We start from the raw sequence: 24,387 nt of genomic DNA, 5'->3' as shown, positions 1-24,387 counted from the left end.
AAATGAACTCGGATCTGTCATATGACAGATTTGAGTCTAAATTTGGTTTCAAATGTTTATCTCGGAGCGATTCACTGCCACCGAACTGCAAAAACTGTCAGTTTTGGATCTTAAACCACAGAATAAACTTATATTAATGTTGCTATTGGAGCAACATTTTTCAAACATTTTACATTCAGTTCAATTTTATTTATATAGTGCCAAATCAGAACTTTATATTGTAAGGTAAAGACCCTACAATAATGGAGGGAAAACGTGAACAATCAGAGGACACCTTATGAGCAGCCACTTGGCGGAAGTGGGAAACAAAAACTCTCTTTTAACAGGAAAAAACCTCTAGCAGGGCAAGACACAAACAAAATAGAAATAAATGGCCAGTACTGAAAACAAACCTACACTATAGGCTTCGCGTCTTTGTGAAAACAGACTTATCTCTTAAATGGCAGACACTGTCTGTAACAATCTGTAACCACTCTGCACTGGCTGATTTATCAAAATTAAGAAGAAATTTAGACTTTTTAAATGCTGGTCTGACAAAAGTTAAAGCATTTTTAAAGAGTTTAGTAAAAGGATTAATTTGCTTCTTGCCACAATGATAAACGATTTGTTTCTTGCTTGCTTGCATAGTACATTTTACTCGTGCCATACAGTAAAGTTCTCAGAAGTAGTCACTTTTTTTTTATTTGACCAGCTGTTGTCAGAACTCTGTTGCTTTTATTTTTAGATCTGGATTGATTTCCCTTACAGTAAACGTCGAACAGAACACGGGCATATATTAATCACTCCTCTCCATCAGCGGGATGCTCAGACACACTGCTGACTGCACGAAACAGAACGTTGCTGATGGGTGATCGAGTAGGTGCATATTAGCAAATTGAAGTGCATGGTTCTTAGTTGTGACACATATCCTGAGCAAGGGGCCGGCTGTGTGCTACATGAAAGCTTTGCAAGTTGTGTGTTTTCTTTGTCTGGTTGAGTCAAACAGACGTACGTTCAGACTTACACTCTCCACATTCCTTCCTTTGCCCAATTTGATACAATTCATTTTTTCTTAGAAGCCTTACAGTGAGATAAAACAACAGATTACCACAAAAAAAGAAAGAAAGAGGCTTTCCAACACAGTTAGTTCTCGAAAGAGAAGTTGGATGATCGAGTATGTGCAAATGCTTTCTTTTAATTATAAGAAACAATCTGTAAATGCAATATGGAGACATTGTGTTTGTATTAGCAGAGTGCAAATTTATCCTTACATATCTGCACATCACAGTGAAGGTTATCCTTTGTAATCCGGTGACCTGACCAGCGATCTACACCTGCAGCCTCTTCTTTAAAACCCTATTAAAAAAACAAAAAACAAAAAAAACCCCACTCCTGCCTTGTGGCTACCTCCTGCTGCGTGCAGGCTTTTCAAAGTGATGCCGCTGCAATACAAACCCAAATAAACTCCACATTGTGTTAATGAGCATCTACATCATTTCCTCTCTGGCCTCTCTGACTCAGCGTGACCCAAAGGTCACAGAGGCTTCCCAGCAAAGTGAGACGGTCCCTGGGAATTTGTGAGACCTCCCTGTAACCCTCGCGCGTCATAGAAATGTACCCAAAAAACTTCATCCTTATTTTTCACTCTTTTGCTTATGTATTAACTGAAAAAAGAAAGTGGAGACAGAGTGATCAGCCTTTTCCTATTTCTGCCTGGTATGAGTCATTTGCAATTCAAACAGGGCCCACTACTTCCTGTTTTCTAGTCTTGTTGCAATCCTTCAGGAGCATGCACCTCCAGAAATAGATACCTTTATCACTTCACGGCTACCTTATGCTCTGTCGCTTTCCTTATTATGTCATCAGGCTGTATGTAAATATGCATGCGCACATAACAGAGGGAGAGCGAATTCTGCTAAAATAAGAGTACAGATATAGGCAGCAGGAGAGACACTGGGTGCACTGAGACAGCCGTCCTGTAAGCTAGTGGCTAATTTTAGCCTTTCATGGCAGTGCACTATATCTCCCCATGGATGAGTTGAACCATAGAGGGATCTGAGCACCAGCTCAGCCTCTTGTTCTCTCCTCTGTTCTGTGTGCGGACACTGTCCTTTATGCAGAAAGGTTACAGGGCAGTCACAATAGACCGGGGTGGAGAGATGAAGATTAAAAGAGCCTCTAAAACACCTGGGGTTTGGTGGTGGTGGGGCGGTTTAACAGATGATTTTGCATACAAATGGCAAAACTGGTGCATATCAGCACAGCCTGAAGTCCATTCTCTTGCAGATCTTATTTGGGCTTATTTGGAACTAAATTATATGCAATAGTAGTAGTGTTTTTGTTAGTGTTTAGGTGCACACAAGGACAGAAAAAGACCATAAATGACCAAGGTTTTAGATATAGAGATAAAAATACTGGCGTGTGTTGTACATATATGTTTACTTACCTGAAAATCCTTGATTTCTTGTATTATATACAAATGTAAACATTTGTCAGTAAAAGGAAACCCCCGAAACAAAAAGTTCATCAGTTCTCATTTACAAAACAAAAGCGAAGCGACTAAATTGCCTTTATATGTATATGGGATAATAGGTAGAACAGGTAATGTATGGGGAATGGAAAGACATGAACTTAAAATAGATGGTAATTACCTGAAATGTCTCAATTCAACAAACTGGCGAATGGGGCAGGTTTATTATGCAAAACGAACCAGGGGGCTGGCGGGAGGAGAGATTGAGCTTCGGTGTGAGGAAGATTATGGAATAACTAACCTGGAAATAAGTAATGGGTTTCTGATGCTAATGAGAAACTCTGAATTAAAGCCACAGCCAACCAGGCGTGAGTCAATTCTCTTCGGCCAGATCCGACGTAAATGAAACCGTTTTGCGCCGCAGACATGCTTACTCACCCCGCTGATGACTTTCTATTCTGAAACTTTCGGGCTCTGATTAAACAGCCACACCGGCACCGACACCTTTTCCAGCTCACAGCATTGAAACACACTTACGGGCTAATTATTCCAGAAGTTTGCACTTCCCCTCATCATTCACTTCACTTGCTCTGTGCTACCTACTCTAGCTCATGTGTCTCCTCTACTGGTCAGGTTTTTTTTTTTGGAAAGCAGCCGTGTTCAGTTATGAGCAGCTCAACATCTGTGAGTGCAGAGATACATGCGCACACACGCATGCAGGCACACACAGACGCTGTGGCACCCAAACACTTTGGAGGACAGACAGGCACACTGTGCCCTCAGCTTCAAAGGTGACTTTGTATTTTTGTGAGCGTTTTAAATGTTTTTAATCTTTTTTTAATCTTTTTGTGTCCCTGAAATACCAGTGCATCCAACGTTTGAGACTCTTACAGATCTAAATCTGGGCCGCTGTGTCTGTGTTGCTTACTGAAGTTTATATTTCTTCATAATGCCGTGCTTGGATTACGACTGTCAGAATTTGAGTAAATGCTTTTGCACAACCAAGCAGATGCTGATGAGGTCTCTATCTCTCCTTTCTTCTGTCTTTCTCTTTGGCAGATTTTCCATATGACCTATGACCTGGCTAGTGCAGTGGTAAGAATATTTAATTTGATAGGTATGATGCTGCTTCTGTGTCACTGGGATGGCTGTCTGCAGTATCTGGTGCCTCTGCTCCAAGACTTCCCCCCTGACTGCTGGGTGTCCCTAAACGGTATGGTTGTAAGTATTACACACTCTTCTCTTTTGTTTGTTATTTTTGGATTTTTACTGTATAAAAGCTGTACAGCAGACTCGCTGTTTAACACCTGCCACATGTCAAGCCTATGGAAACGATCTCATTCCCATACAGCAGTTTTCTAAATCTTATTTTTTAATCAAAACCATAAATGAACAGATGTGATCAGATGCAGCCAGCTAACAATTTAAAAGTGCAGGGGTTTGTTGAAAAGGCCTTTTCTCGTAGCACTGAAATGTGTCCACCTTGTTTTTCCCCGTTAAAATACACTTGCTACATCATGCTAATACCACACCTGTGCATGGCCCACAAAAATAGATAGCACAGCATAGTTTTATTACGTATGTAAACAAAATGAGGACAAAAACACAAATATATTTTTACATATTTTTGTAGCACAGCTCTAGTTAGTCCTAAAATTACATTAGATTGTAACAGAGAGAGATTATAGAAATAAAGCAAAACGTTGTTAAAAAAAAATGGGCAGCAAAGCGAAACATTAGTCTTTTTTTACAGTGATGTGGCCTCTTTGGTATTTCTTTAAATTACCACCCATAGACTTTATAAACAGTCATGTGAAAAATAAAGATTTCACAGTCCTGTGAAAACCTCAGCACACCTTTACTGCTTCACTAGGTAAGTAAATGGCAGGAAATGCTTGTTTAATTGACCTTCAGCAAGTGTGACCACCTTTATAAAAGTTTGTTGCTGGCCTGGAGCATTCAGCTGTGTGATAACACGCCTCCCTCAGAGAAACAATCTGAAAAGTTACATCTCAAACTCCACAGGCCTCAGGTAGCATGGTAAAAGTTGCCAGGAGGAAGCTTCTTGTCTCTAAAAAGAACATGGCAGTATGGCTTAGGTTTGCAAAGCTTCATCTTATCAAGACAAGGTGAAAGATGTTTGATAATGCACAGCGCCATATTTGTTGTAAAGCCAAACACAGCACATCAGCTCAAACACCTCATACCAACTGCCAGGCATGGTGGTGGAAGGGTGACAGGACCTGGGTATCCTCCAGTCACTGAGTTGCTGGGGTTTTTTTTTTTTTAAATATCCCCAGTAATACTTGTCTCTGTATGTGGAAAACACTTTGTGTTCACTAACACATGTTAAACATATTAGTTGTCATTGTTAAAAAACAAACGAATAAAAAAAGACACATGTATTTCATTTCTTCTTTGCAACGATCTGATCTGTATTTCTCACAGTCTGGTTATTGCCGTCATACTGCAACCAGTTTAAACCAGGGACAGGGAACACAGCAACCATGGTTGCTGTATTTGTTTATGTTGCATAAACAAATACATGCAAACCTCAATGAACTGAAACAGCGTCATTAAGGAGCATGGGCCAAATATCCTCCACAGCGATGCGAGAGACTAACAAAGCCATACAGAAACAATCACTTCAAGTTATTGCTGCTAAAAGTGCTTCTACAAGCTACAGAATAATGAGGTGCACCGAGATTTTCGCAGCAATGAAAGCTTTCCTTTTCACGACTGTAAAAATGTAGCATAATGTTACACATTACTTTGTGTATTACTGTTTTTGTATTACTGATTGTGACTGTAAATGTAACAGTAGAGTGAGTGGCGACTGTAGAGTGTCTTGCGGCCCTACGTGAAAATTCCCAGGGGTCCGTTTTACATTTGAAAATACACGCTGACGTAATCTTTCTAGTTACGTGTATCAGTGTATGAAAAATGTAAGCCAGTGTGTCCCCTGTGTACAGTAGACAGCTGGACAACTGGACAGTGTCAACACAGCTTATGTTTGATTTCTTTGGGGACTGTCCCCTCGTTTGGACTTTTTCTGTATCTTTCATCTTCCCTCTTCTCCTCTTGAGTTGAGGTCAAGCGGACTGTGCTTGCCCGTCTCGGACTGATGTGAGCGCGTGCGGACCTCCTGGGTAATACTCCCCTCTTTTGCCGTCTCCTCTCCCTCTTTCTGTGACAAATATTTCTGTGCTGCACGAGCGCACGAACTGTTTAGAGGCATCATACCGGAGGTGCAAATGTCAGCTTTTATAAACGTCACAGCTCTCATCTTTACTTCGAGGCAACGAGTTGCCCAAGTGCGTTTGATACCAGCTAGCATGTGTTATTCATCCAAACAGACATTATCCATCTCTGTTCGCACCGAAGGAATTTGCACTGATGTAATTTCCCACAGAACTGTCACAATTCATCCTTGTTAATGGTAACTACGGGCGAACAGCTCCTCAGTAACCCAGATTCTTAAACTTCCTTTTAAACAGCAACACTCTGGGTTCATAATTACTTGTCGCTGTAAAACTTAATGATAAACATCTCCTTGCATGCACGCTGCGTGTTGCTGATCTTACTGAGAATAAAGCTGGTACATCCTCCTTCTTCTATGCAAATCAATATCAAAGGGAGATGGTGTACAAGCCTAATTTGGTGCCCCCCGTGTGGCTATAGCTGCAGCCTGCAAAAATTGCCTCTAAAACAAATAAGGCATAAATCAGTGCTAGAAGCCTGTGGGTGAGCTCTTATGACACGAAACCCTTTCTCCAAGCTGTATTCACTTGTATGTAGCTAAAACATTGCAAAGATGGCTTTGTATGTTTGTTTTACACTTTCTCTGATGGGTTAGCTACTTGCTGGTGAATTGACACATCCTAAACTCTCTCAGGCAGCTTTCTTGATATTTCTTCAGGAATAGATATCCAGGCTTCTTGAAGCTCTTCTTTGGATATTAACTACCTTTTCGTTCTGTTTTCTGTTATGATGATCCCACACTGCCTCAGTAATGTGCCAGTCTGAGCTCTAGGGAGACCAATCCATTGTGTGTTTTCCCATCCTGATATGCTTTTATACTGTATCAGCACCGTGTTTGGGATCATTGTCTTTCTATAAATGAAGCCACTGTCAATCAGATGCTTTACGCATGATATTGCAAACAAGCTCAAAATCTGATGGTACTTTTCTGCATTAATTCTATCGCTTCCATCAGATCTCCAACACCACTGTTGTACCTCTCTCCTGACCTCCTCTTGCAGTCAGTCTCAGATGGCTTAACAAACAGAAGAAAAATCGCTTTAAAATGGCCATGCACAAATACTCAGGGAAAAAGCAGCCAAAGAAGAACTTTGGACATTGGTTTCTCCAAAGCGTGGAGACCTATTGTCAAAGAGCACTTCTAAAGATTGGAAAATAGTCTGGCTCCCTGGAAACAAATTATAAAGAAATAAAGGGGTCGTCTGACTTCTGCACAGTGCTGTATATTATTTACAAATATTCATACAAATTTGCAAATCTAGTTTGGGTCATCAAATATGTATTTGTCTGTAAGTAATGAGGGCAATTTTTATCCCGCTGAGCCGCTTACAGCTGAACCAAATTCATCTTGCCCTTTAAAAAAACATTAAGGAGCATATGAGTTCATCAGTGAGTGCCAGTATTATGCTTGCTTTTACATTTAACCAAAAGCAGGCGTCCTGCACATGATAATTGTTACTCTTTGTCAAAATTCTAAACGACAAGGCTAAGAATGCTGAAATCTTAGAAGAGAAGGCTATGCACACTCCAATGACAGAAAGACACAAAAAACGTGAAACTGTGGAAGTATATTTGGATTTAAGTTCAAAATTCATAATTTTTTAAGAGTCTTTTCTTCTTCATTTTATGAGGGGGCAATCCTAAAAATAACTCACAAAGAATAACCATGAGGCATTTTAGAGGTAAAATCTGTTTAAGCCAGTGGTACTGTAGATATCTGCACATGAGCAGCTAGCATAGTGTTACTGATGGTGATGTGGCAGAATGGGCAATTTGTGGAATCTCTTCCCTGTGGATCTGTGCAGAAGTGCAGGCCTGTGCACTGACTGCTGTCTGGCAAATCCGAAGTGATAAGGCCAGCTCGCATATGGGATTCCTCTTCTCACACCATCGCAATGCATTAGCATTCACAAGTTGAAAATCAGGATAAGGTATCTTTTCCTCAGTTTACTGTGTTTGCTGCAGGTATAAATAAACAATACAGTTGAACGTTGTCATCGGGAGATTTGTCTTTGTCTCTGTCCAGAAAAGGAGAGCTTTAAAGCCATATATTGCATCATATTTTTTTCTGTTGTTGGCTCCGTACTTTCAGTCTCCAGCTGTGAGTCGAAGAGTGAGGGCAACAAGGGCTGCAGATACTGCTGAGTGGTGCAGTGCACAGTCTAGGCCTGTTATCTTCCTGACTAATGGTCTGAGAGTAGCTTCTTACTCTTTAGAGGCTGCATTTACTTAATCACCAAACAAGATAATGCTGCTGTCACTATGTTGGCTCATGTTGGAAGATGGTGGGCTGTGGTATTGGATAGGCTGTTGTACAGCTTAAAGATGCATGTGTTGGAGCATTTGTGAGTGTATGTGTGTGCCTACTGTTCCTGGCCAAGCTCATATCAAGAGACAGACAGCAGTAGCCCTGCTGAGGGCTCCTGTCTCAGAGAGAGCTAGACGCCAAAAGACAGGTGGATATACTGTAGGTAGACACAAGGGGGAAAAGGGAAAAAAGGACAGAAACGCCTGGCTAACCATGCACAACCCCTTCCTGGCTCCTTTTATCCATGGACCACCCACTTCATTTCCTTCCATTTCTTCCCAATCTCCCTGAATGAGTCACTTTCAAAAGGCGGGCTCAGTCCTGAATTTATGAATTAATCAGACGTTTCACCCTCTTCCCTTCTTTCACATCACACTTCCCCTCAACATACACATGGGGCTTATGGAAGGAAAATGCAAGACTGCTTCAGTCCCTATGCGAACAGCTTGTTTTTGGATTATTTTTTGGCTCTCGTGGTAATCATTTTTTGTTAGCTGAAAGAATTGTGTGCTATTTGTCAACTGATACAGTAGGATGGTTTAATCAAGCTTGTGTGAGGGTATTTGGACCACAGCTGCTGAGCTTTCAGAGGCTGTTGTGGGATCTTAAAAAATAAAGTTCTGTTGTGAGGAGAGCCTTGTGAGAAGAAAAGAAAAATCACCGTACCTCATTCATCGTAAAGTTTGGGTGGAAAATCACAAAAGCAAACATTTATAAATGGGAACTGTCTTGATAATTGGTTAATAGTTCCCATTTTAAGCAAGAATGCCAAATATTGCCTTTTTTGTCTGTAACCTCTGAGAAGACTTCTGCCACGAAAATGTTAAAAAAGAAAGAAGGAAAAAAATGGCACGTGTACCACTGCCAGTCAGTAAAGTTGCACTTTAGATCCATGATTGTCCAGAATTGATCTTTGACCTATTAGATATAATAATCTGCTGCCTCTTCTTTCAGCTGCTGCCTCTAGGGGTCGCCACAGCATACCCTCTCAGCTTATCACTTCATAATTTCATACTATTTGACTGTTATATAGAATATAGTCATGATTAGCATTTGAATTGTGGCTTCATGGTTAAAAACATGTTTTTTCTTGCCACAGTGACCTTGACCCTTGACTACCACATATCTGATTGGTTGAGCTGAAGTTAAAGTTTGCCAAAATGCCAAAATTTGAGGAAATTCCCTCAAACCTTTGAAGTGATTGTGCATTTACAAGAAAGGAGCAAACAGAGTTACACACAGATGAATCTGAAGATATGCCTCGGGCCACATTACTGGGGCCAGTGCATAAAAAAATGCTAAGGAGAAAACTTCTGTAGAGAGATGAAGTCCATTAGTACTGATACAGGTGATGAACATAAAAGCTCACGAGACAATGACAACACAACGCACACAGTGAGATACAACACTGGGCACGCTTTTTTTGGTGTCAATGCAGGCCTGCACATCCCTTTACTCTGTCATCTGTGTTTAAAGGCCGCTGTGCCTTCTGTGCGCTCCCAGGGAGAACAGCTTGCAGTTTGATTATGCAATTGAAAAATGAATATTGCGCATTGCTTTTTTTTTTTTCCATTCAAAGACTGTTTGTTGGGTTTAGGGAGTTAATCAGTGATTAAATTAATCAGTTAAGGCAAATTTGCTCATTCACTTATTTTCTCTGCAGACACGCACAAGCGCAAACAAAAAAATAAAATGTTAAATAAAACTAAAACATATTTACAGGGCAACCAGATCTTGCTACACCCTCTATTGAGTATAATTTGTGCTGCAGTGAAACTAGGTATCAGTGCAAATCTTTGTGAGTCCAGATGAAAAATAAGTTTGATTGCTGTCATTTGTCCTAGGACTGTTCTCTTTTTTTTGCGAAATTGTGTTCTTTGCAGCAAGGCATTACATCCTGTTAGTCTCATAGTTTGTCAGTATCAACAACAACCAAAGCCTCTGGGTCGCACTGAACACGAGGATAATGGTGAATCATCAGCCGCCTTCCTGGTCACGTAGCCGGTTTCATCTTGAGAGAGAGGACTGTTGATTCTGTGACTAATTCATTAAAATGCAAGCAAGTGGTTAAAATGCACGAGCGCGCTGTCAAAACAACGAGCATAGTTAAATTATAGATACTTTGAAGTTGCTGGTGCTTAAACAATAGTGCGGAACTGGAATCGCTTTAATGTGCGTGGTAATGAAGTCTGAACCTGCGCTGCTGTTCTTACGGGGCTGCTGAAAGATGAATATGCAGAATCTGATGTGTTTTCCTGCTAAAAACAGAGCTTAATTATATTTAGAATAATGTTAGAGGAAGGGAATACATTTGTTATGTTGGCAAAATCTATATCAAGGGGGCTGTACATTGTGAACTATAGGAAAGCAACTAGAAACTGCTTTTTCCGTACTGAGAGTGAAATGACTCACTCCTCCCAAAGGAAGGCTGTACAGAACCAGCCCTGGAGATTTCTAGTTCTCATCACTCTTTATGCGTTAGATAAAAGTGTGCATGTATCTGTCCTTTTGTGACCAACCTAATCAGACAAAAAAAATGGGTGCTGAGCATGAGTGCCTGCTGTAATCATAGCGCACTGCCCCAGAACTGTGAGTCACATGCCGTGATGGCAGTCAAAATGCAAATTTAAGCAATCACACTGAGGAACAGCAGTGAGTGAAGAACAGCGAAGTGAAACGCGGTGATGCTGTTGGTTTTGTTATGTTCGATAAAAAGCTCCTGTAAAGTCCACTTTGCAGACATCATTACCACAGTATCACTTCAGTGAGACAGCTCATGTTCGATATTATTTATCACAGCAGCAGAACATAATAGAGTTTGGCGTCTGGGATCCGAGCTCATCACTTCCCGTAAATATGTCCCGTATAGAAACGAGGGGGAGCTTACAAGGTGGTTGCTGGGATGCTGGGGTAATGGAGGGGTTGAGACAGCAGACAGCGATGCAGGGCTGCAGCAGCACTGACGTGTCAGAGGGAGAGATGGGAAATTTTGCAGCTTAGATAGACCAGCAAATTGGCAGGTTGTGTTTGGTGTATGACACGAGGAGAACGAGGAGTGTGTATGACGCAGTTCGGCTAAAGCCTGACTGTCTGAACTAACTTGTGGGCTTTGCTCCATTTGTTAGGAGAGAATTTTCTCTCTGTCTCTGCCTGGTAAAGCCGCCTTTGGATATTTTGCTTCTGTGTCTCCCAGATGTCAAATCGCAACAATGGGCAGCTGGAAACGATAGTGATGATCAGTTCCACATTTGGAGGACTCACAATAATCCTTCATAACAAGCTCCATAACCTGCAGTGCCCCAAGCACGCAGCTATTATACCCACTGCTTTAATGTTACAGTGAAATGTCAACTCAGAACTTGAGCTACTTCTGAACAATTCAGTCTCTATCAGTCTGTTTAAGATTAAGAAAGAGCGAAAATTTGGCTTAAGGAATCACTAAAGTTGGTCATGTGAGCCATGCTTAAACACATGGCTATTTTTTTTTATTAAAGATTCACTGACACTACACTGTCAGAGCCAACTTACCAATGTTATCAGTATATTCCACAAAGCAGCTGTGGAATAAATTTAATGCCACGTTTGACTGCCTGAGTTATTTGCTCATTATTATATGTCTTTGGACAAGGGAGAAGGAAATATTCGCAGATATTATACCTCGTGATATAATAAATGTGAGCTCAGCTGGTCAGTTTGCCTGTCATCTTGTCATCTTTATTCATTTTACAAATTGTCTACAGGTCATTCAAGATTGTTTGACTCCTAATTAATTGTGCGTTAAACTGTGAGGTTAGTTCCCAGGCCCCAAAGCACTGCAGAGATTTCTTTGTTGGAGCAGTTTACTTGTGCGACAGATTCATGCAGAGAAAAACAGCAAAAGGTGCAGTTAGTCATTTCGGACTTTGTGATATCATCTGGCAAAACCATGCCTCTGTTTTTCCATGCATACAAATATGTCAACACAAACACAGCCTGTCGTTGCTGAATAAACACTCACCCACCATGTGAAATATACACGTGTGAAAGAACATCTAGGACCCAAACTGCATTAGTTCCAGGTATATGGTTGGGTGACTTTGCTCTCTGTGTGGAAATACATTATTGTGTGTATGTGTTGTGTGCTACAGTGGACGGGTGCTTGTGCTGAAATGCTAGCTGCAGATATTTCCAGTACAATGAAAGCCACGATCCCTGTCATGGACTGCTGACCTGCCACAGCTTTCGCACTGTGTTAGCTGGGATGGGCACCAGCTTCCTACATCCCTAAGTGGGATAAGGAGTTAAGTGGATGGATGGATGGATGGATGGATGGATAGAATATTTGAACCTAAAGGTAATATTTCAATGGTTTAACACACACACACACACACACACACACACACACACACACACACACACACACACACACACACACACACACACACACACACACACACATTATTTATTGATTATCCTGTTAAGTATCATGTTATAAAAATTGAACACACAGTTCTAGAAAGAAACAACTAATCTGTGTTGACATAAGAACTGATGAGTCATCCAGGGCTAATGATTTGCTATAAATGTGCATCTGTCATCAAATTCAAGTGGGATTCACTAATTCCCACTTGAATAACTGAGTGGACTCAAGCAGATCAGGGAATGGCATGGCAAAGGGGACAAAATGGGCATGATGGCATGTGACACATGGATCTGAGGCAAATGGGGAAAAAAAGAGACTATCTAAGTTTCCTATTTCTATCACTAGCTGTTCTGCTGTGTGTGATAGGTATTCTGTATGGAGTGCTTCCTCAGCACTTCATCTTTGCAGGAGGTGAAGCTTTTCGAGGTGTCAGCAAAATGTCTGTGGGCCCAAGCTTTGTACCAGGGAGTCTGTCACATTTGTCTCTAGATAGTGGATTACTGAATTTCACAGACATACAGTAACTGCAATGGGCTCGCTTAGTTGCCCACTAGAGATTTTGCACATCTCCAGAGGGAAAAGGCATACTTTCACGTTAGACATGCTGTGACTAAAAAAAAAAGCAGGAAAAACAGAAATGAGGGAAATCTGAAATGCAAATGAAAGGCCTTTCAAGCCATGTCCTTGCATTGTGCTACTACCTGATAATGTGGATTACTAAAATTTAAGAGGTTCTGCATAAATCTCTGTTGAAAGCAACTCCTGATAAGATTTCATACTAAAAAAAGGACTTTTAAAAGAAAAAGTCAGTGACTATCCTAAGACTGCCAGTTAGGTTGGCTCTTTATTAACAAGTTTTAAAGAAAGAAAGAAAGCACTCAATTAATCAGTCAATCAATAGCTGATGTCCATCTTTTACTCTTCATATAGACTGGTTACCTGCATGATATTAAAGCATATTTTCTAAAACTAATGATGACCATTTAAAGTTCTGCTTCCATGCATTTAAACTTTTATCACCAGGCTTCATCCACCAAGCAAGTTCTTTTCAAACTACTTAGTCTGAATTATGTGGCTCCTCAAAAACCCTTCTGGACACATTATCGGATAACAGTGGACCCATGAACCCAAGTTGCACTATATGGACAAAAATACTGGGCCGAATCTCTTAATTTTTGACTTCAGGTGTTTTTACTCCTATTGCCACGGGGGTATAAAATCAAGTAGATTCAGTGCGGTCTGCCGTCACATTTGTGAAGGAATGAGTCATTTAAAGGGGTCACTGAATTTGGGTGAGGTACTGCAAACAGGATGCCACCATCGCAACAAGTTAGTTTGTGAAATTTCTTCCCTCGTAGATATTCCACAGCCAACTGCGCATGGCATTTTTGCAAAGTGGAAGTGTTTAGAAACCACAGCAGGGTTAATCCTCTGGCATTAACATCAGCACAAAAGTGCACCAGGAGCTTCATGAGAAGCATTTCTATGCCAGTGCAGCTCCTTTGGGTGTAATGTGTAAGCGACCCAGTACTTTTGTCCATATAGTCTGGATACTGGATACATAGTTTAGAAGCTGTTTTTTTTAACCTTTGCAAACCTGAACCGCTTCTCACCCTTTGATAATCTGTAAAATGAATAAAACAGATGCAGACAGAGAGAGAAGGTAAAAAGGTAGAAAGTTCATTCATTCAGTAAACCCATAAGGTTCAGAAGCATGAAGATTATGTTGGCTGAGTGTTAGTGATCCATCAAAGGAAAGTCTGTTGTTCCATTTTTATCTGCCGCGGAGCCTTTCTTCCTTGTCTTACTTGGCAGTAACTCCCCCCAAACCTCCTCTGTCTCTCCTTCCCTTTTTCTTCCCCTCTGGTTCTTTCAGAACGTTTCTTGGGGTAAGCAGTACTCCTATGCCCTCTTCAAAGCCATGAGCCACATGCTGTGCATCGGTTATGGTGCCCGGGCACCCGTCAGCATGTCTGACCTTTGGGTCACCATGCTGAGTATGATTGTAGGAGCCACGTGCTACGCTATGTTTGTTGGCCATGCTACAGCTCTAATCCAATCACTGGATTCCTCACGGAGGCAGTACCAAGAGAAGGTAAGAGTCCTGCAGTGGCACACACAATATTAAATTCCTGAGATTTAAAAGAACACTGGGTATGACACATGGTATGATGTATGCGTACACATCTTTAATGGTTTGTTGTTTTAAGGTAAGTTAAGCTAAGTACTACTGAGATTAATGTGATTTTTTTCTTTTTTTGCGACTCTGTAAAGTCCTGCTCATTGGAGCTGGATTTAAATAAATTAGGCCTCAATTACACTGTGGACCAATAGGTTGAGCTCTCACAATATAAATATAAATATATCCGCAGCGATGACTAGGAAAGAGGATTTCCTACCTACCCCCAAGCAGCTCTCTTAAGGTCAACAGGGTGATGAGGTCTATGACATAAGCAGCCACCTCACTGTCTGTATGCTGCCAGTGGACACATTTTATTTTTCCCTTTTCCTTCAGTTCCTATTACGTCATTACATCTTTCTTTTTTTTCACGTGGAGGATGATTATCCAGCATTTCAACTGAGCCACCATCTGTGATCCCGCTGTGGGGCCTGGGCAATTCCCAGAACACCCAGCCATGACTGATGCGCTTTGTGTTTGCACGCAAGAAGCAGAGTTTAACTCCCAAACTTTGCCTGTGCTTATGCTGCAGAACGCATTGTACATACCACACTGTTGGGCGTGGGGATTAGTCCTCTATGGTATGTCTTCATCCACAAACAAGTTTAGGATTAAAATAACTTAATCTTTAACTTACAGGATGATGTAAGAACAGTTACATCAGGTCACACTGATTTTGTAAGACCCTCCTTTTCTTCCCAAAGGAAATAGTTTTTTTCAAATATGATATAAAGACAGTGAGTCAGCTGAAATGCGATTAACAGAAAGCGCTAATTATCTTGTCTTAGTACATTCTTATTTACTATGACATGCTGTGTGTGCGAGAGCTGAAACAATTACTCAGAAATTAAGTCTTTAACAGTGTTTAATGCAGGGTTTATTCTTCAAGCCATTTTTCACCCAGTAATGGAGTCTAATTCCTGCATTTCAGTATATTTTTTATTTTAAGCATTTGCTACTTTTCCGTGTCAAGTGATATCAGAAGTGGCAATAATTAAATAACTAAAGCCAATAAATCTTCATATACAAGTTGTTCAGTTTGTTATTTAAGACAATTTTTCAGCATTTGTCTATGATTTCAGAAAAATTATTTAGATATTATTTAAATAAAAAGCAATTAAACAGATTAATTTAGAATATAAGAAATAAAACTGATGTTTTCCCTTTAAGTTTTCATCATTTTTTAAATTATATTATGAAAATGGGTTATAATGGGTCAGGAAGTTAAAATTATTATTAGCAATTACTTTGATTTTTTCCCCATGTAATTATTCATCTTTTAATGATCTATAAAAAATTTCATGTGTTTTAACAGCACACTTTTTGAGTCCCTGAATTCAATGAATGTTGATCATATCCATCCACTAAGCGAGCCCTCCGGCAGCTTGCATCCCTGTTGAGTTCATCAGAACATATCCACACAAACGCGCACACAGAGGCACGACTGGACAGAGGTACAAAGCACACATTATTTATCCTTCCAGAGATGTAGCCATAATTCTTATCAGAGCGTTGGTAAAGTCACCTTGGCTATTACAGGACGTGCTAAAATACCACTTCGTTAATTTACACCTTGCTTATAAAATCATTTAGCCATTGTCGGTTTATTCAAGTGTGATGGCCCGACCTTGCCAGCTGTCCTCATGGTCAGTCCAATCTAGAGGAACATCCCCCCTCGGTGCGTTTTGGCACCACATTGCAATCTTACATGTCACCTAAAACTTGAAATTAAAACTGCAGTTTCTATTGTCTTTGCAAAAGTGTTATCACAAATCAGCACAAATTAGTAAAATGCACATTTATCATTAGCGATACAAAGATCAGATAAATCAGATCAGATGAAACTAACAGATTCAAAGAACAAGACAGCAAATAAAAGGGCTATAATAAAAAAGAATTAATGGAATGCTGACTGATCATTAATATGCAGATATAATTATGAATTATATTCACAGCATAGCAAAAAAAATTAAAAAATCATGACGGCAGGTTGCCCTCAACAAACAAGCGAGCCGTGCCAAGTCACTGTTTGAATTAGTGGCACATCTCCAGCTCAGTTGCTCCAAAGCAGATGCACATCACACACTATTTTTAATCTACATCCCTTTCCGTCCCTCTAACGTCACCCCAGGAATCGAACTGACAGCTTCGGGGCCGCAAATGCCATGTTCATGGTAACAGAGCTCCAGTGTGGAGCCAGGTTCAGCAAGGGCTGATTTGCTGCATGGCTGTGCATATCAGTGGAGCAGGCTGCAGAGCAGCAGGGATGGGTTCAGGGTGTTGAGCCTCTAGCCATTACATCTATCACTGCCACAGCTGGGGGGTTGGAAACATGGATGGAGAGATGGATGGGGATGCGAGGTTATAAGTTATCTGAGGCCGGAGGATGTTTATGACAAGAACATGATGAGCAGTAAGTAAGAAAGTAAAGTGATTGTTGTTGATAGGTTCTACTTAATTTCCAAAAACTCAAAAACTAATTTTGTCCAGACTAGGAGAAAAGAAAAACAGACCAAGCAAAAGCTATAGAGAAGAGAGGAAACAGAAATAGTGGGAGGAGAGGGAAGGAAATGAGGGTTTAAAGTATGTATGATATAGAGACATGTCTGCTGTGAAGCCCTGGTGCTGCCACAGTGCAGCTGAGTTGCTCTTTAAGATATGTCCAAGATGTCCCACATTTCATATTTCGGTCTGAGGTTCAATGCAAAGCTAATGTAACTACCTCCCTCCTCTGAAATATTGCAAAGATAATTAAATAGTTTTAAAACAAGTTTCTGCAACATAAACAATTCTGTAAAGGAATACTGTGACCGTGCACCCATCAGATGTCAAACACAGCGTCTTGCAATTACATTTATGTCATGCAAGCACTACAAATGGGGTTGCATTTGAATGCATCGTCCTCTGCGTGACACAGACGGGTATTAGATCAATTCCTGCTCAATAAAAGAAGTGTTGAGCACACACACAAAGTGGATGAAGCATTTCAAGTCTTTGCACTAATTGCCTGCCCTCTTTAAACTGTCCTTCATGTCTTAGAACACATTCTGCAACAGAGGAGGTTTCATCATTTTACATAATGCTGCTAAACATATATTTATGGGTGATGTTTAACTTTGCAAATTGCAGTGCGCCTGGGTTAAATTAGATCCACAGGAATGCCCCAGGAGTGCCATCAGCCAGGAAAGAAGTGGGTTCTGCCAAGTGGCACATCCCAGTGTGGGTGTTAGTCTGACTGGGCCCTGACTATTTCTAGAGAGAGAGAGCGAGAGAGTGAGAGAGAGAGGGGGGATAAAGAGAGAAATGGATGAGGTGGGATAATGAGGAATGTAGTCAGCATTTATCTAAATTGCTCCTTTAGAAAGTAATTAACCAATAAAATTACACATCTGAATTAATATGAGAATGGAAATTAGTCATAATGAAAAGATAATGTGACGTTAAAGCTGAAGGCCCCATATCGAGCCTAAAATGTGCCAAAATGGACCGGTTGAGCCCCTGCAGACACCTTCTGACTTCGGCTGTGTGAACTCAAAATAAATCAATTTCCCGCAAACAAAGCTCTGGTCCCTTATCACCTTTCTGCAGCCGGGTGAGAAATCAATGAGGGAGGCACTGGGACTCGAGTGGCTCCTCTCGCTAACAAATATCGTTTTATGGGGCTGCCTGCGTCACATTGGTCAAAGCCTCTCAAACTGAACTGTCCTACCAGCCTCGCAGCTGCTGCTGGCTCTCACCTACAGTACTGCTCTATTCTCTTTGTTGAGGTTCATTTTCAGGTGTGGGGCTTTGGCCGTGCTCGCCGACTACTCAAAATAAATGAGCCAAAGTTTTTTCTGTGTTCCTGTGGGTCAGTACTTGCCTCCAGGATAATGCAGCTGGACGTTACGCTCCTGCTAATTTTTAGTTAATTACTGGAAACAGGATGTAGAAACGGGATCGTATATCTTTTAATTGAAGTAGTTATTTAATGATTTCACTCTTCTTTTATTTGGTTTTTACTTATATGTTATGTAATTTTATTTTACATTTCCAATGTACAGCACTTTGTGTCAGCTGTGGTTGTTTTAAAGTGCTTTATAAATAAAGTTGATGATGATGATGATGATCTTAGTTAGCCAGAAAAACAGAGATGGCAAGTGTACAGACTCTGTCCTCGCTCCTTTTTAATGTCACACCATTATACTTTTTTTAAAAAAGAAATTCTACTTTTTATAATTCATAGCATCTCAAAAGGATTTATTCACTGTATGTCCAGCTAAATCTAAGGACTTGAAATATATTCTTATTTGTCAGAACTGTATTTAAAGTGCAGACAGTTCTCTTCTCAGTTATTAAACAACCCAAAAACCAATGCAAATTATTTGAAAATTATTATTTTAACATTATTTGCATATTAATGTGATAGTAGGCGAAAATTAAGTTGATTGTAATGATGAAACGTGAGCAGTTTAAAGTGCTCAAAAATGACATTTTAATGTAAACAAGAAAAAACAAAGACAGGAAAGGAAAGAGGAGTCATAGAATCGAAGCTATAATCCTCATTGAATTTAATTCAATTCAGTTTCATTTATAGCAATAAATCACAACACCTGTCACCTCAAGATGCTCTATATTATAAGGTGAAGACCCTATGATAATATATAATGTGGTCAAAAGGAAAATTCTTCTTTGAAAATCACCCAATAGCCTCTTATGCTCCTGGATACTAGGTATGCCTCGCTTGTTCGCATTACAGCATAGCTCGGTTGCCTATTAGCACTGGGCTTCCTGCATCGGTGAGATAATCTGCTGCTACCTTGGTCTGACATAGCCCCGGGCCTGTACTCGTTCCTACTTTCTTCACCACCTGCCTCTCTTGTTCTGCCTCTCCCTCCCCACACGCAGAACCAGGACATGGCACTGTGACTGTGTGAGAGCACGCCTTGTCCTCAATACAGAGACACAAATATGCACTCTGTGTAGACCACATTTTTGTTGCTTTGCTGTTTATTAAAGGTGCGATTTCCAAATAAATATAAAACTTGAGACTTTACTGGGACTGCTTTAAGATATCAGATTTTTTTTTTTACATGTTAAGCTGTTAAGTGATGACTGTTTTTCTTTGTCTCTTCTAGTATAAGCAAGTGGAGCAATACATGTCCTTCCACAAGCTTCCAGCAGACATGAGACAGAAAATCCATGACTACTATGAGCACCGCTACCAAGGGAAAATCTTTGATGAGGAAAACATCCTGAGTGAACTCAACGACCCACTCAAAGAGGTGACACAACATTTTAGAAGCTCCGTTCTTGAGTATCATTTAGAAATCTGCAGATTTTTCCTTTAGAACGCTCTGAATTTATTTTTGGAACCTTAATAAAAAAAATAGACACTGAAAGGTAGGTGTCACGATGTCTTAGTTTTGGAACATAAGTTAGATCTATTTTTCTTTTTTTTCTGAACATAAGCAGTGAATCTTTATTTGGGTGCAGCACATTAAACTGAAACACCTGTCATCTCATCTTACAAGGTCAGGAAGAAAAAGAGCAAAACGGAGTCTCCCCAGGTGAAACTAGACTGGCTGAAAGTCAAAATAGGAAAACATTTCCTACAGAAGCACCTCCTGTGCCTCTCTTTCACTTGTGATAAACTCCAAGAGCGTGTGATTTACAGAGCTGTTAAACAACTGCCACAGAGGTAATGAGACAGAGCAATAAAGGTTACTGTGACGTCAAGCACTAGTTTTGGTCCTTGGACGACCTCCCCCATAAGCACATTACATGTGTAATTATGCAAAGGGATATTAGGGAGCAGCGGAGTAAGAAGTGAATGTAGGATAAATGTAGTGTAGGAATCCTGACCAGCTCTCATGAAGCCCCATTAAGTCACCTTGCAAAGTTATATGCTCAAGAGATGAATGCTACGGTGTGCAGAGTTGCTGCAGAGTCCCAAGCACTTACAAGAAAGGTGCAGGGATTTAAAGGGACAGTAAAACACGGGCTTAGTTCAATATGTGTACTAAGCAAAGGTTAAATCCAGCTTAAACTGAGAGAGATCGATAATAGCAAACATGCTCACATCAGAGCAATTTCAGTAAGTCTTACATTTTGTTGTAATTTTATGTACAGTGTTAAAAAAATAGTTAGACCACCTGTTATACAATCAAGAAATAATACACATATATCTGCCAAATCTGCCAAAATTCACATTTTTATGCCCAGATTGAATACAGATTCTTCATCATCAAAAAACATGAAGCAATTATTTTGAACAAGGTTTATTTCTTTAATTAATGAATTATTAATTGGTATAACTGAATGAGTACCAGTCGAGTCAATTTAATTTAACCAGATTGAATAAAATTATTTTTAGCTTCGTTTGACAAAATTTAACATTTAATGTTGTACTATATAACAAACTACGTGGAAAATGTATATGTAATTAAATCTGGGAATTGTTTTTTTGTACATATTTAAACTTCTTTCTGCAATTAATCAGTTATAACATTGAATCACCAAAACTCATTTTCCTGTTCAGGAATGTAAGTAAATGACTGTAATTTGGCATCTCAAAAATAATAAAGGGCTTTACTTTTTTTTTTTGTGAAACATTATATATTACAATTTCAAATAAATAGCTGCATCTGCTGGTTGATGAACCATTACAGAAGCTAACAAAATGATATGTGTGATTACTAGTACTGTTCATTTAAGGCACCCATGGCATATGCCTCAATCTGAGTGTCGGTCTAATAAATTTGATAATTACTGGAAATTTTTTAATATGAAAACCTAATTAGACACCAAAACTTGACTAAGCTTTATTACATTACAAGACAGTGTCCGTCTGATTCGTCATCTGTAATGTGGCAGCTTTGACTTAGTGTCAGCTGACTGCACTTCTGTTCTAATCAGTCTATCCAACAACTGAGGCGCCGTGGTTTCCCCCATGTCAGGTGTGCAGCCTGTTTCCTCTCTGTTTCTAAAAGTATGCTCTTTATTTGATCTCCCATCACCAAAGTAGGTCACTTTACTGCTGGTAGAGTAATATGCCCTTTATTACTTTAATAGACACTTAAACAAATACCACGCTATAAGAAAAACAATAATTAAGCTTACCTACATCTTTATCACAATAACGACTAGGTCTGCTGGGCACCGCACAGTTTAAGCTGTTGTGCACCTCATCTGTGTGCATTTGTCAGAGCAACAGTACAATTATGTTTTCCTGTTCAGCTGTAATAAACCAGATGATTAAGTATTTTGTGGGAGGGAGCAAACTTCTCCCATAGATTTCCACTCCACTGAGTGCTCTGATGAACTGCTGAAGGCCACTACATTGGCATGCTTGGATGACGTAAAAACTGGTGAAATAATCGGAATGACTTAGTTTGATTAATCTCTTTCTGTGAGCTGTTTTTTAGCCGAAAGTACCTGAATGTCCATTTCACTCAGGATCTTCTGACCAGCAGATTATAGCTCTTGCTAAGTTTGGGTTTTTTTGTTTGTTTCTTTTTTCTCAGCATATTTTGAATACATTTACAGTCTAAAAATAGAAAGGTCGAGTCATACCAACTATTGTCATGTTTGTCATTGTGGTATGACCACTGCCTTCTTATGTTTAAAATAGGGTATAGTATATTTTACCCAGAGTGAACAGCTCGGTAGGAGATTGGGTAAAAAAGGTTAAATTTGGGGAGATAAAGAGCAACAATGTAGAGCTTTTCCACAGCTCATTTAACGAAAATCAATTAATGTGGCTGTAAACCTGACCATCATCAGTAAAGCCAGGACACTTTCAGACAGACTGAAACCTAAGTGGTTCTGATTGCCACTGAGTATGGACAATCTGTGGGGTCCTGACTTAGAGGTCAATTTGGGAACCGAATTAGCTCCACTTCGCACCACTCAGGCTAGGTAAGAATGCCGAATCAGTTAAAGCATACTTATAACTGATTGTGGCAAGCCAGTTATCACAAGTCTGCAAAACAATTATGCTGCTACTGCTGCTGTAGGCTTAAACGATCTCCAGATTTTGTACGGACTTCACTTGGGTTACAAAACCAAAAGATGTATATCCTGTGTAAGATGATTCCACCACTATATACATTTTTACATTTATGTCAGAATATTTCTACATCTGCAGAGCTTTTCCAAATTTCCCTGCTGGTTTTAACTTATTCATTTGGTGAACTGTAAAGATCATCCTAAGACAGGCAATCCATCAACATATTGAACAGTTTGTTGCCACGGGCAGACTTCGCTTTAAAGAAAAAGACGTGTTGCATTCAAGGACGCTGCAACATCCAATAATTGATTGTGAGCTCCTAAAAACAGTATTGCATTGATTATCTCTGGTAGCTGACAACCTGATGTACAATGTAGACGAGCAAAGATGAACACGAAGGAAAACAAGGACAAAGTAACCTTGACAAAAAATAATATTAAAAGAAGAAAAAAAACCACGTTGTGATCAACGTTTTTCTAAGGTGACTTTCAGACTGTCGTAAAACAAGAACATCTGAAGCATGTATAGGGATTCAATACAGTTGAATTAGATGAAGTTTGAAGCTAATCGGCTAAAATATGCTAAACCAGAGTCCACACAGCCTAAGAGCCAGACTGTTTTGCTCCTCTGTCTCTCCCCCCTGCTCCCTTCCTCGCCTCTGTCTCACTGCCTTTTATTCTTTGCCATATGACAAATCTTTAAATAGGCATAGCCAAACATTGTTTTCCCAGGAGGAATCCTGACTGTGCATGAAAAGTGCTTACTATCGTATTCATTAGTTCTGGTGCTTGATTGAGGTCGGAGTTGTGGCTTTACCTGACACCGGCTTCTGAAGCTTAGCTAACATATTTTTTGCCCTCGTGGAGCCAGCAAGCATTTCAGAGATTGGTTATCTTTCTGTTAATGTCCTGTTGTCAGTGGAGGGGAGTTATCCCTCATGTGGGGTCAACAACACATCGCTGCAGATGCCAAGTGCCCCAGCTTTCCATCTGCACAGCAACAGAGATGTGTGGGTAAACACACAACAAGCTCCTAATCTGCTGCTGGGTCTGAGGGGACAGGATGGGCCAGAGAGATGGCCTGCAGCCGGCACCAGAGGGCAAACTCATCAGGATATGAATTGCGTGCCAAAAAGTTTCTTCGCAGGAGAAATGGAAAGTGCTTTAGGAGCATTAGGGATAAAGCAGCAATATGCATTCCAATTCATTTATGTTTGCAGATACTGTGAAGGCGGCAGAGATGAAAGATTTGAGGTGGTGTTCTGTGTCAGGCTGCCGAACTGAAGCTCATTTTTCACTTTTGGGTGGAAATAACTGAATTATTGATGGCATGATCTCATCTGTTAAATCAACACTTTTCTTTTTCCTTTTTTTCCCCCCTCCACCAGGAAATTGTCAACTTCAACTGCCGCAAGCTAGTGGCCACCATGCCTCTGTTTGCCAATGCGGACCCCAACTTTGTGACGGGAATGCTGAGCAAGTTGAAGTTTGAAGTTTTCCAGCCCAACGATTACATTATCAGGGAAGGCACAGTGGGGAAAAAGATGTACTTTATTCAACATGGCGTTGCAAGTGTCATCACCAAGTTCAACAAGGAGATGAAGCTGACTGATGGATCCTATTTTGGAGGTAAGAAATGTAACTATAAACACTGGAAATTGAACTTCAGTTGCTTTTTTTTCCTGGAGTATTTGCTTATTGTGATTTGTTTTCACATTAAAATCCAAATGTTAGCTACATATTCCACTGTGCTTCTTACATCAATGCACACTGTGTTCTTAGAGTTATACCATATATAT

At 40.1% G+C, this 24,387-nt stretch overlaps 1 protein-coding gene across 1 annotated transcript in view; it reads left to right on the top strand.

Annotated features, from left to right (window-relative positions):
- hcn1 (hyperpolarization activated cyclic nucleotide-gated potassium channel 1) overlaps positions 1–24,387 on the top strand; it is a 67,030-nt gene that overhangs the window by 26,833 nt on the left and 15,810 nt on the right. Inside the window, exons 3-6 of the mRNA XM_006789067.3 lie at positions 3,509–3,670; positions 14,297–14,515; positions 19,717–19,863; positions 23,977–24,217. Of these exons, the coding sequence (XP_006789130.1) occupies positions 3,509–3,670; positions 14,297–14,515; positions 19,717–19,863; positions 23,977–24,217 (769 nt within the window). The remainder of the gene's footprint in view (positions 1–3,508; positions 3,671–14,296; positions 14,516–19,716; positions 19,864–23,976; positions 24,218–24,387) is intronic.

This window comes from Neolamprologus brichardi, chromosome 7 (assembly GCF_056152115.1).
Source record: "Neolamprologus brichardi isolate AB-2024 chromosome 7, ASM5615211v1, whole genome shotgun sequence".
NCBI classification, from domain to species: Eukaryota; Metazoa; Chordata; class Actinopteri; order Cichliformes; family Cichlidae; genus Neolamprologus; species Neolamprologus brichardi.
This window is presented reverse-complemented; position numbering and strand designations above follow the sequence as displayed.